General features: G+C 37.7%; 1 protein-coding gene across 1 annotated transcript in view; it reads left to right on the top strand.

The window, feature by feature from the left end:
• The first annotated feature begins 204 nt into the window (after nt 1-204).
• pxdn (peroxidasin) overlaps nt 205-12,369 on the top strand; it is a 61,370-nt gene continuing 49,205 nt past the window's right edge. The window contains exon 1 of the mRNA XM_026285282.1: nt 205-485. Coding sequence (XP_026141067.1) covers nt 301-485 — 185 coding nt within the window. The 5' untranslated portion in view covers nt 205-300. The remainder of the gene's footprint in view (nt 486-12,369) is intronic.

The following is a 12,369-nucleotide window of genomic DNA, read 5'->3' on the forward strand; positions in this document are numbered from 1 at the left end:
TATGGAAAATAAATATTTGTGTACAGCGCAGTTGTCAGTTCTTGACGGTTCAATACTTCAGAGAGAATCCCAGTTCGCATACTCGGCCTACGTACTACGTTGCTGCCGGTAACGCACGTACTCTGAAGTGTGTAGTATGTGAAAGTTTAGTAGGATGGGCTTTTGTCGTGAACATGATTGTGGAGGCTCTGATTGGTCTTTCATGCCGTCTAGTACACGGGCTGTAACACTGCCCTACTTCCCACTGGACTGCTGGATTCCTGCACAGTGCACACGGCTCTTTCGGCGCACTGGCTGGTCATGGCGTTGCGGACTGTCCGAAACTTACCCTGTTTTTTAAGTGTACTCGGCGTGTTGCTCCTCAGCAGTGGCCCATACTGTGTCTTGTCATGTCCGAGCCGCTGTTTGTGTTTCCGAACCACTGTCAGATGTATGCATCTAAACCTGGAATCAGTACCAGCTGTTCTTCCCCAGACAACAATCCTGTGAGTACACTAGCCTTTTTTCTGCGAGAGAAACAGAAACGGTCGTTGATGTCTTCTGCGTGCTTACCTACTTCGTTTTTTCCATCTAATGTTACAGATGTACTACTTCTCCACCCCGGAGAACGTTGTCAGTATAATTATTGTTGCTGGTTTGTGCATTGTGTCAGAGTTGCACACTAAGTAAGTTACAGATGAGTTTGAGTGGCGGTGTTTCGCTCTCTGCTGTGATTTACGTTCTTCATCTGGACGAGTCTTTGTTTCGTGGACACAGCGGTTGTGTCTCACAACTTCAACCCTTTTTTACTACCTAGGTAGCGTCATAAAAGCGATTCGAGAGCGCTTGAGCACCCATATTCAAATGCTAATGCAAGCACCTTTGATGGCCAAAAATGCTGCACGTACTTATCATACCCTAATAATTGCTGGAGCATATAACATGGGGCCTGTCCCAAATCACACACTTGCGAACTTGGCCACTTAAAAAAAAAAAAAAAATGTGCAAGACTGTCCCAGGTCTGAAAAATGCCAAAGCTTAGCGCAGTTAACGCACACTAACTAAATACTCATCTGGTACTCGATGTAGAGTTTATCCTATACATCCTATAACTTTATTTTATTTCTATTTTTATAGAATTTCCAGTATTAAAGTCGGAATTGTAAGATAAAAAGTTGCAATTATAGAATTATGGCTTTTTGTCTCGCAATTATGAGTTTATGTCATGCAATTCTGTTTAAGTAATGTGATAAAAAAAAAACTTTTCTTACAATTGTATTTTTATCTCACAATTCTGACTTTTCTATTAAGAATTGTGAATTTGTATCTCACAAATCTAAGTTTATTTCTTGCAATTCTGAGTTTATACATTTCGAATTGCTTCCATAGTGCAGATACGAATATCTGTGTTTTATTGTAATGTATTTTATAAATTTATAGAGGCATCATAATTACTACACTGTTTTCATAGGGACTACTTAATAGACATTTCAGAAGTTAAATTTGAGTACTGTTTAAAGTTGGTATTGAGAATCAAAAATTGTAAATAAAGCTCTATTTGTTTTGCTTTTTTGTTTTGTTTTTGAGTGTGTCCCGTCTGGTAATCAAACACGCCTGTGGTCTTCATGCCCACTTGAACACTTTGGCCAGATACTGGAAAAATGTCATTTAAATAGACGAAGTGGACAAAGATATAAGATTACAGAAATGCTGTATGTTCCCATTATGTGCTAAAATGCTGTCTAGATAGGCAGCACACTAGGTTTTGAGTCATAATCATGGCCGTCCAGACTAGTGGATCATACTGTGTTCAGCTCACAGACTGCAGCACTGACAGTGTTTGCAAAGAACGCTTCAAACCTGTGCTTGTGTGTTTTTCATTATGTGTGGAGACTGAGTATGGGTTAAAATGAGTCATTATCATGCCGTGTGTGTGTGTGTGTGTTGATTTTGTTATGTGCCCATTCATCACAAACAAATTAGATTTGTGTTATTGTTGAGTTATACATGTTTTATAGCAAGGATGTAATCAGATGCATGTTGGTGGATTAGGGCCGTTGCCACATTCTTATTACAGTAATGTGCTGCACTGTCAAAAATTATTAGGAATGAGAAAAAGTTCATTTGATTACATATTTAGACGATTAATTAATTTGTTAGCGTTTTATACCCTCATTTAATTATGAGATTAAATAAGTCAACACATAATTTCAGAAAAGTCTCTAATAGTAGAAATATTAAAAAATTATTGAATCAATGTAGCCTACTATATGCTTTTTGAGTATTAAAACAGAATCTGGTATTTGGGGAAACACTAACAGCGTTTTCTTTGGGCTGTATTTGTGCTCACTGGGTTCCTCTCTTTGATGTAATTGCGACAGTAACAGCATTGTGTTACTCTCCTGACTAATGAATGAATGGCTTTTTTCAGCTGCTGCTCTAATGAAGTCTTGTTTTGTGGGTCACTGTGTTAAAGCTCAACAGGAACAGTTTGAACACATGACCAGATGCATACTGATGCTAAATATCACACCTTTTGGAAATTCAGAGCTGGTGTTTTAGAGATAGTGAGACCGATAGAGTGGATCCCAAACCGCTCTGAATTTGCTATGCATTCCTCGGCTGGTTTTAATAGTCCCGAGTGACAGTTGCATGCATTCGTTTCCAGACCCACAATGCATCTGTGCAACTGCAAACAGACAGAGGCCTGCATTCAGATTTGTGGCTGATTGCAAAGGAGTGACTTAAACATAACCGGTGCTCTCCATTAGCTGAACTCCACATCTGTCTGCAAGATGCCCATCCGGAAACTGAACATCATAACATCATATTTTGTGCCATTCTGTGTTATATAGTAAAATCTGTTTCGAGGGATTGAGCGATTCTCTCAGTGTTTAAGCTTGTTGTATGTTCGTCTAGAAAAATCACTAATCACTAACTACAGTACTACACAATCACAATCACTAACTACAGTACTACACAATCACAATCACTAACTACAGTACTACACAATCACAATCACTAACTACAGTACTACACAATCACAATCACGAACTACAGTACTACAGATCCTAATGAGTCTGATCCACTCCGTGTGACTGTTTAGTCTCTGTCTTGATTTCCTGCTGTTGATTTACAAAACAGCAATAAAGTAATTGAGTCATTTCACAGCTTGATAGTTAAAACAGTCGCTGGCACATCTGCATGGCTGTTGCTGTCAATCTTTGGCTTTCCGGTAAAGAGCCTCTCCCCCTTACCATATATTATGTAATACAGACAAAGAGGGTGGAAGTATTGGCATTGAGATACGGTCCGAATGAATGTGATCATGCGGGCCATGTTTCTGACCATATTAGAATAAAATGGCAGACTTTATCCTGTTATAGTGTCCGTTGCCAGTAATTTGTTGCCTCAAAGGCATGTTGTTGTTTCACATAAGTTCACTGTGAAAGAATGTTCAGGATTCATTTTTCCAGTGTATAAATGAGCTTAACAACATCCTGCTCCAGTCTGGCACGACTCAACACTGTATCTAAGGAACGTGGGTGACTCTTTCCATCGCTGGATCATTTCTTTTCCACCTGCTATCTCTGAAGGATCCTGTCAAGCTTCACCTCTTTACCATATGTGGCACTGCTGTTTTATTTGATATTTAGATGATGAACAATGGACTGAACTTCCCAGATCCCTGAAAGGAGACGCTGAAAAAGAGGTTCACTGACAAACTGGGACTAAATTTATGATTTATAATGAAATTGAGGACCAAAATGCAGTTACCCTGCAGGAATTCTCCATGTCTCTCCATCAGTCTTTTTAATATTTTAATTATAGTTCTAATTTTAGTTTCCCCTTAACTGAAATCATCCCTTTTAAATTTGAATTTAATTCAGAATTCAAATTTAAAACATTTGGACAGCCCTAGGAGGCACCATAGGACATAAACACTGGTGTGTTGACAGAATGACTGTCAGGAACGTCCGAAATTGAATTGTGTAGATCGGTGCTGCTTGAGCCATGAGCTATATGAATTATTTAAATTTGGATCCGTGCACACTCAAAGCAAAAATGCACCGCTGTTGTGTTTTACAGACTTAAGGTTTCAAAGCAGTTTTCAATCAGTGAACATCATGCATTTGTGCCAAACGATTTTTCATAATCTTTTGATGGATTATGACAGTGTTTACTCTATTGTGTGTGTGTGTGTGTGTGTTTTGGTAAGAGTGCTTATTTTTTCTCCCCCATCTGTTTGAATGAACAGCTGGAAGTAGTAAACGAAGGTCATTTCAGAATGAAAGTGATGCGACATACAGTAACATACAGCCAAGTATGATGACCCATACTCGGAATTCGTGCTTTGCATTTAACCCATCTGAAGTGCACAACAGTGAACACACACTTTGAGCAGTGGGCAGCCATTAATGCTGCCTTGCTCAAGTGCACCTCAGTCGTGGTATTGAGGTCACTGTACCTACAATCCCTGCCAGACCGAGACTCAAACTCACAACCTTTGGATTGCGAGTCTGACTCTCTAACCATTAGGCCACGACTTCCCAATGAGAGTCTCGGTGTATTTTTGGCTTGATTGTATAGACCTGATTAAAATATCATATAATATATTGTATAATTTTTTTATTTTTTCTTCTGGATATTGGTATTTTGGTTGCACAATGCACTGTATTTGGCACTTAATTAAACATGAACTACTGAGGCTTGTGGTCGCCTCTTCACAGAAAGAAAAAACTAAGAACATTAACACATTGACTATATAGAGATTTTACTAGTATTGCACAAATATCTGTGTGGTATTAATTTTATTTGTGCAGGTCTTAAAAAGTCTTAAAGATACCCTGCGCTAAACATTTCAAGAATGTAACAGGAATGCGCTTTTGAAATTGCTCAATTGTATTGAAAGATTTTGCTAGTGTACATTGTCATTATAATCTCCTCCAGGAATCAATTGAACATTAACCAAAGATAAACTGTTATATTTAAGTTAAAATATGTTTAAAATATGTGACCCTGGAGCACAAAACCAGTTTTAAGACACTGAGGTATATTTTTAACAATAGCCAAAAAGACATTGCATGGGTCAAATTGATAGATTTTTTGTTTTTATGTCAAAAATCATTAGGATATTAAGTAAAGATCATGTTCCATGAAGACATTTCGTAAATTTCCTACCATAAATATATTTTTGATTATTAATATGCATTGCTAAGAATTCATTTGGACAACTTTTAAAGGTGATTTTCTCAATATATGTAGATTTTTCTTTTTTTTTGCACCCTCAGATTCCAGATTTTCAAATAGTTGCATCTTGGTCAAAAATGTCTTATCCTAACCATACATCATTGGAAAGCTTATTTATTCAGCTTTCAGATCGAAAAATTAACGCTTAAGACTGGTTTTGTGGTCCTGGGTCACATATGTCAAAGCAAAAGAGCTACCTGTTGAGGACATTTCTAAGAATTGTCACCAAAATACACTTTTGATGGCAGTATAATTTCCTAAATATAATCTATTTTTTTGTAAACAGGTAAAGACTCACTTGACTACATCTTACATCTTAATTTGTAGCTACAGTAATCTGCATACAGTTTATCTGATTGTAACATGGAAATATTGTAAATGTTTCAAATGTACATAAGAAGAAAAACCGTTTGAATTTGAACAATTTGTCGTTCCTCTTCCATTGGTGGGTTTTCTCAGAGAGGATCCGTTGAGTCAGAGTGAGTTAGTAAGGAAGAGGGAAGCGCCATTGTGTGGAATTTGCTGCAGTCAGGTTTTGTCAGCCATTCATTCTCAGTGCCATTGTGGAATGCAAAGCCAGTAAAATCCCTAAAGCTCTGCTCATTTGCACAGAGAAGATATGGGCCCAGATAGTTATTAAAAGAGCACTCCTGGGCTGGCCCTCTCTTCCTGTGCCGGTGCTGTGGGGAGAGTTTGCTACACTATTTCAATGTTAAAAAGCTAAAAGTGAGCCCTGATGTAGAATTAGGACCTCTATGAGCTGAATGTCAAAGCTTAATAATGAGCTGTGCAAAAACATAAATGAAACCTCGTTCTTATTTGGCCAGTCAATCAGCGGTTCCCTAGCTCATTTCTTGGCAGTCCATCTGAAGCTTTTGTTTGACTGTAAATTACTTGTTTTATTGCACTGAATGTTTTCTACATGACAGACACATGTTCACTTTGTCTGGCCAGCTGTTTGTGTGGCCTTTATGACCATATATCAGGTTAAATCCATGCTGAATGTTAAAATGTTAAAAGCAGCTTTTAACTATACCTTCTGTTAAACAATTTACTTCATGCCTTCTTTCATCTGATTGATGGACTGTTTTAGCAAGTATAAGCTCTTTTGTATAATTGTACAAATGGCAACCTTCAGCTTGTGCTTCACGCGTCTTTTGTAAGAATAAATTTTATATTCTTAGCAATATTTCCAGATGAACACATACGGGACAGAAGCAGCTCGGCTTTACTTGATTATACAGACATAATTTTGTAGAAAAATCAATGAGTCTCAAATATGATCATCAGGCATTTGAGGAACATATATTTGTTCATATCTCAGTAGGACTGGGACAACCTTAATTAAAACAAATTCTGATAACACTTTACACTCAGGATAACATTATTAATACAACTGGTTGTGCTTTTTGGATAGGGGTGCACCATTCAGGGGCGGACTGGGACCAAAAAGTTGCCCTGGACTTTCTGGCCCACAGCAGCCCACCACATCATAACGCAAACGCTCCTGTTTTGATGTCATTTATTAATTTAATATTTAAGTAAACAGTTTGGGGATTTTAACCAAGGCAGCTGATCCTCCGTTAAAAAAATAAAAGAACAGCAGCTGTTCATTTAGCGACTCCTAGTGAGCGATACATGCTCATCAAGACACAAACATTCTCCTAGAACTCACACTTTGCATTCAGTGAGCAGATCCATACGAATCATGCATGAGATTGAAGTTTATAAACTCAAACGATAGATTTATGTGCTTTACAGATGAACTTGAAGTCTTTATTCATTCGACCCAGACAGCAAGCAGTGTTGGCCCACATCCGGCCCACATGAAATCCATGCGGGCCAGATCTGGGCCAAAACTGTCAATAATAGATAATCTTTGGCTCGGTAATACAAGTTCATGATCCGATTAGTGAACCAATGATTCCTTTGAGTCAATCTTTTAAAATAATACTTTATTTTGTTTAACGAAACCATTGTGGAAACCAGTGCTTCACAAACTGTATAGATCTGAGGTGCAGGGCTCGCAAAATCGCTAGCCCCACGTCCCGAGGCTATTGTGTTTTCCAGTCTGATGGGCTATCGTGAGTAGTGATGTAAAATTCCTAACTTGATTCGTGTTGTTCACTCGCTTGAAGGTGTGAAATGGATCGTAGCTGATCGTTTGCACTCGTTTCTAAATATTGCTGATTCAAGCGTTTTAAACAATTTGCACGCGTTCGGAGCTTGCGCTCATTCATTCAAAGCACACGCTGCAAGCAGCATTTCAGACAAAGCTCGTACAGAGAATGAATTCATCTTTCGCGTATCGTAACTTCAGAATGAACACATACACACAAAATTATAAATAAATAATTGTCTCTGCATGTATTCCCGTAAACGCAGTCGGTTATGTTTTAAGTGAACGTATACAGTGGCCTGCTGCTCGGAGAAATTCGCTGTACCGGATAAATCTGTTTCTCTCTCTCTGTTTTTTAGACGACGTGATAGGGGGCGTGTTTCAAGATACGCAATGGAGTAGACCAAACTAAACTGGGAGGGAGGGCAAGCCGACTTTGGTTGCAATACTCTTATCGCATATGTTGCACTTTGCTGACTCGGCATCCACTTTCATAAAGTGGAGCCACAGTTTAGACCTCTTTGGCATTGTAAAACGGAAACGTTTTGAGAAAAAACAACTACACTTGTGTTGTGTGACTACGAGTATCTTCAGAAATCCTCCCCGTCAAGTCACATGGTGGTGGACAGCCAATCACAGCGAATTTAGGTCCTTACATGCACGTATGCTACAAGCTCACACAGACACAGCCACTTGGCAAAAAAAATAAAAAATACGGCCACTTGGCTTTTGGAACCGAAATTTTGCACCGAAAGATAAATAATTTTTTAAGTTTACGTTTTTCGTTCGATACCATAAAGGCATAGAAGTTCGGTACCCAGCCCTAGCTACTGGAAGTATGTTTTGTTATTATTTTAAGAATTTGCTATTGACTCTTCAGATACTCATAAGCGCACAAATGGGTGACGCAGGACGTGAAAATGATAACTGCGTCGGGCTGAAACTAGCAAAAACGCTTGTCACGCCTGGCGTTGCATTACATCTTACTTTTTGGCCACATAAATATCAGCATCTGCACCAAATATTTTTGCTCAGTTTGTGTCTCTGAACTGAGGTGTTTTTTCTTCCTCATTGAGATCGAGTTCCATATTCTCACATTGTCATATTATATGAGCCATAAAACCCTGATGTATTAAACGTGATGTTTAACAGAAATCCGATATGCAAACTTCTTGCATACTCTTTTTAGAGTTTCAGTAAATGGTTCCATTTCAAAACATAACGTTATGTTTGGTATGCCATTGGTTCCAGAGTTCAGCAGCACCAGTATTGTGCTCTAGCTGTTATCTGTGTTATTGTGTTGCTCTCGCTGTTTATCACATATCTGAAGTGGGGAATTTCCTCTGTGATATCATTAGGCTGGACGTGAGCCTACAAGGACCAAGACCACATCCTGTTTTCAGTTGATGTGCATTCTCCTGCTATCATTTCACATTTCTGATCTGCCATATAGTGTCAGCACAGTCACTCCTCGGCAGTACCACTATGAAAATAAGTGAACACTTTTCAGAATAGTGTGTTCCTAATTATTCTCCATTTATAAGAATTGCTTATTGCATGCAGTTTTTTTTTTTTTTTTTTTTTTTTGCACATTGTCAGATGCAAAGGGTTTGCACAGGCATATGTACAGTTTGGTATTATTGTAATATAAATATGTGCAAATCTATAAATAAAGAAAGAAAACAAGACAAAACAAGAAAAATAAAGCTCTATATGGTTTCAAATTTGAAAGGAAATAGATTTAAATTTTGTATTGTAATTTTTGGTTTTGTATTTTGTATTGTAACATTATTTTTTCATTTAAATTTGTAAATTTAATGTTAAAATAAAAAAAATATAATTATTAATTTTTGTAGTTTATATTCTATAAGTTTAAATATATTACTACTATAGTAATGCATTTCTTATTAATAAAAAAAATATATGTATTAAAATAATATTACTTAAAATATTACTATTAGCATTTTATTATTATTATTATTATTATTATTATTAGCTATATTAATAATCCACATGTAAGATTTACATTACATTTACATTTATTCATTTAGCAGACGCTTTTATCCAAAGCGACTTACAGATGAAGACAGTGGAAGCAATCAAAAACAACAAAAAGAGCAATGATATATAAGTGCTATAACAAGTCTCAGTCAGGTTAACACAGTACACGTAGCATGGGATTTTAACTAATATAATAAAGATAGAATAAAAAAATAAAAGAATAGAGCAAGCTAGTTAGAGGTCTTCACACACACACACACACACACACACACACATATACAATTGCATAATAAATGAAAAGAAAATAGAATACAAAAAGATTAGAAAGGTAGTTCGATTTTTTTTAAAGAATAGAATTAGAATAGTGAGTGTTAAAGTTAGAGGGTCAAATAAAAATGTTAATTATCCTTGCTTGTCAGATTTTCACCCCTGAAGAGTTTGCATCAGTGTTTATGCTTGTGCACTTTTGAGGACTGCAGAGCGGAGCTGAATGTAGGTTTTGTTATGGTTATGTTGTATTATGAACCATATCATCCATCTTAGCCCATTTCTGAACACATCTTGCATGTGTTGCGTGCTTTTGGTTGTGAAAATCACTGCTGCCAAACGCTGCTGTTAATCAGTCCAAGCCCTTTTATATGAGTTAAGCTCTCAAACATGTGGCCAAGATAGCAGATCTCAAACCCTTGAGACAATGAGTCACAAACCCGTTTAGATACAGTAACAGTCTATGAAGAGTCTGTTGTGGCTTTTTGTTATCCAGCTGTCAATAAACATTACTCTTTATGTAATAATCACTAAAGGCTCGATTGCTGTCCAGTCTTGTTGGTGAATGCTGTGTGCTTTCCTCCTAAACTGATTTGTGTGTGTGTGTGTGTTTAGTTTACATTGTTTTATTAGACAATGTAAAGTATTGCATCTTACATGTTCCCTGCCGAGAGGAAGTCTGAGGCGTAATTCAGCATGAGCTCATGGAGTATAATAGTTAGTTTATGGCAGTCCTGCTTTGTTTTGTCTGATGCACAACCCTGTGTTCCCTAGTTCACTCTCTGATAAGCCACCAGGCAACTTTGGTAACATGATGGCTTTTGTCTATGAAAAATACAAGAAATAGAATGTGTTGAACTGTTACATTGTCTTCAGATCTAGTGCAAATGATGGCTGTAGTAGTCAGACATTTACAGGCATAAATTCAAGTGTATATATATATATATATATATATATATATATATATATATATATATATATATATATATACAATATATATATTAGTGGTGGGCCGTTATCGCCATTATGCTGCGTTAACGCAAGACTCTTATCGGGCGATTAAAAAAAATATCGCCGTTAATCTATTGTCAAGGTTGGGTTGGGAGCTGGGTCTATATTAAGCAAGCTGTTGAATTTCACCTTGATATTTTATATAACTGACTCGCTGAGGACAGCCTAAAAAGATGCTCAGGACAGTTGACGGGCCACTGCTCATAGAGCAGCTGTTACTACACAGAGCCGTTGTTAACTGAGATGATGGGCCAATAAACGCTGAAAATTAACGTGATTTGCGCATCTTCTCTATTAACAACGGCTCTGTGTAGTAACAGCTGCTCTAAGTGAAATCACGCACCTGATGGAATTAACCGCTGATTAGAAAACCGGCTTTACTGACGAAATGCGGATAACGATCCGCCGATCGTGATCGGAGCACCCCTAATAGCAAAACTGTAATAATGTGAGAAATGTTGAAGGTGAATAAATGTAGGTTTGATTGTATATTTCATTTTTACATTGAAGACTATCCAGTGCTATTTTACATTTAATTATTTGGTTTCTGTACCTTGACACCTACAAACTTGAAAAAAACTTAAACATTGTGTAAATAGCACAAATAAATAAAAAGTATGAACATACAAACTAAACAATTTCAAACCGGGCCCACTGGTACAACTTTCACCGGGTCCCCGCTGACCCCAGCTACGGCCCAGCTCACGCCTGTTTCACACATACTCCGTCTGCAGTGTGTATACAGTCCGTGTGCGTTACGTATGTGGTGCAGCACGGACTCAATGTTCTAATGCATCACCTAGCTTGATAAACCCCTTCTCAAAGACTTACTGTTTGACAATTTTATTTGGGTAACACACATATTCTGAATGCCTTCGGCAGAATTCGAATGAGCCTATTTAAACTAGATTAATCTAGATTAATTTCAAGATCACAGTGAGATTAATATAGATAAAAAAAATTAATCTATGCCCACCTCTAATATATATACTTTTTTTTTTTACACAAAAACTATCATTAGTGTAAAGCTGCTAAACGAACAGAATCTCAGTAGGTTCACTAACAATCTAGCTGGTGTTTGGATGACTGGTGCACCACTCTGAGCCGTATCTCAGTAAGGAATGACGTGAATGTGTCGATTGTGTTGTGCAGATCAGTAGATGAGCTCAGTCTGTTCTCAGGGTGTTTCCTGAGGCGGGATGGGGGCCTGCTGGAATCTGAGCAGCCCGTGTCTGAGCACGTCTCTGTGAGGAGGGCGTCCCTCAACCGAGGGGCTGTCATGCAAGGTCATTTGTCTTCTAGCGTTTCTGAAGAACAGACGCTAGATAGCCGGATAGAAGCACAGGGAGAGAATTTTTTAGGATCATACTGTCAGTTGCAGGACTCCCAGGGAAAGTAAGCAGTCTTGGCTTAGAGTCCTAATGGAAGAGAAAGATGGCTCTTTCACTCACTCGCTCAGTTCATTTGGCAAAAGTGAGAACACAACAAGACTTGTATCTGTCTGTAATTTATTGCTTTTTATTTTCCTTATGTGAAAATGAATCCGGAAGGTTTCCTGTTCTGTCTGTGATCCAGGAACAATTTACGGTGTGTACATTGGAGGGAGAGTCGTGTGCTTGTATATGGGCCAGACATCTGACCAGAATTGACCCACAATTGATTAGTTGTCTGGGATAAATTATTATATCATAAAACTATACTGGTTGGGTTATTTGTCTATACATCACTAATTATAAGTTTTA

The sequence above is a fragment of the Carassius auratus genome, chromosome 17 (genome assembly GCF_003368295.1).
Source record: "Carassius auratus strain Wakin chromosome 17, ASM336829v1, whole genome shotgun sequence".
NCBI classification, from domain to species: Eukaryota; Metazoa; Chordata; class Actinopteri; order Cypriniformes; family Cyprinidae; genus Carassius; species Carassius auratus.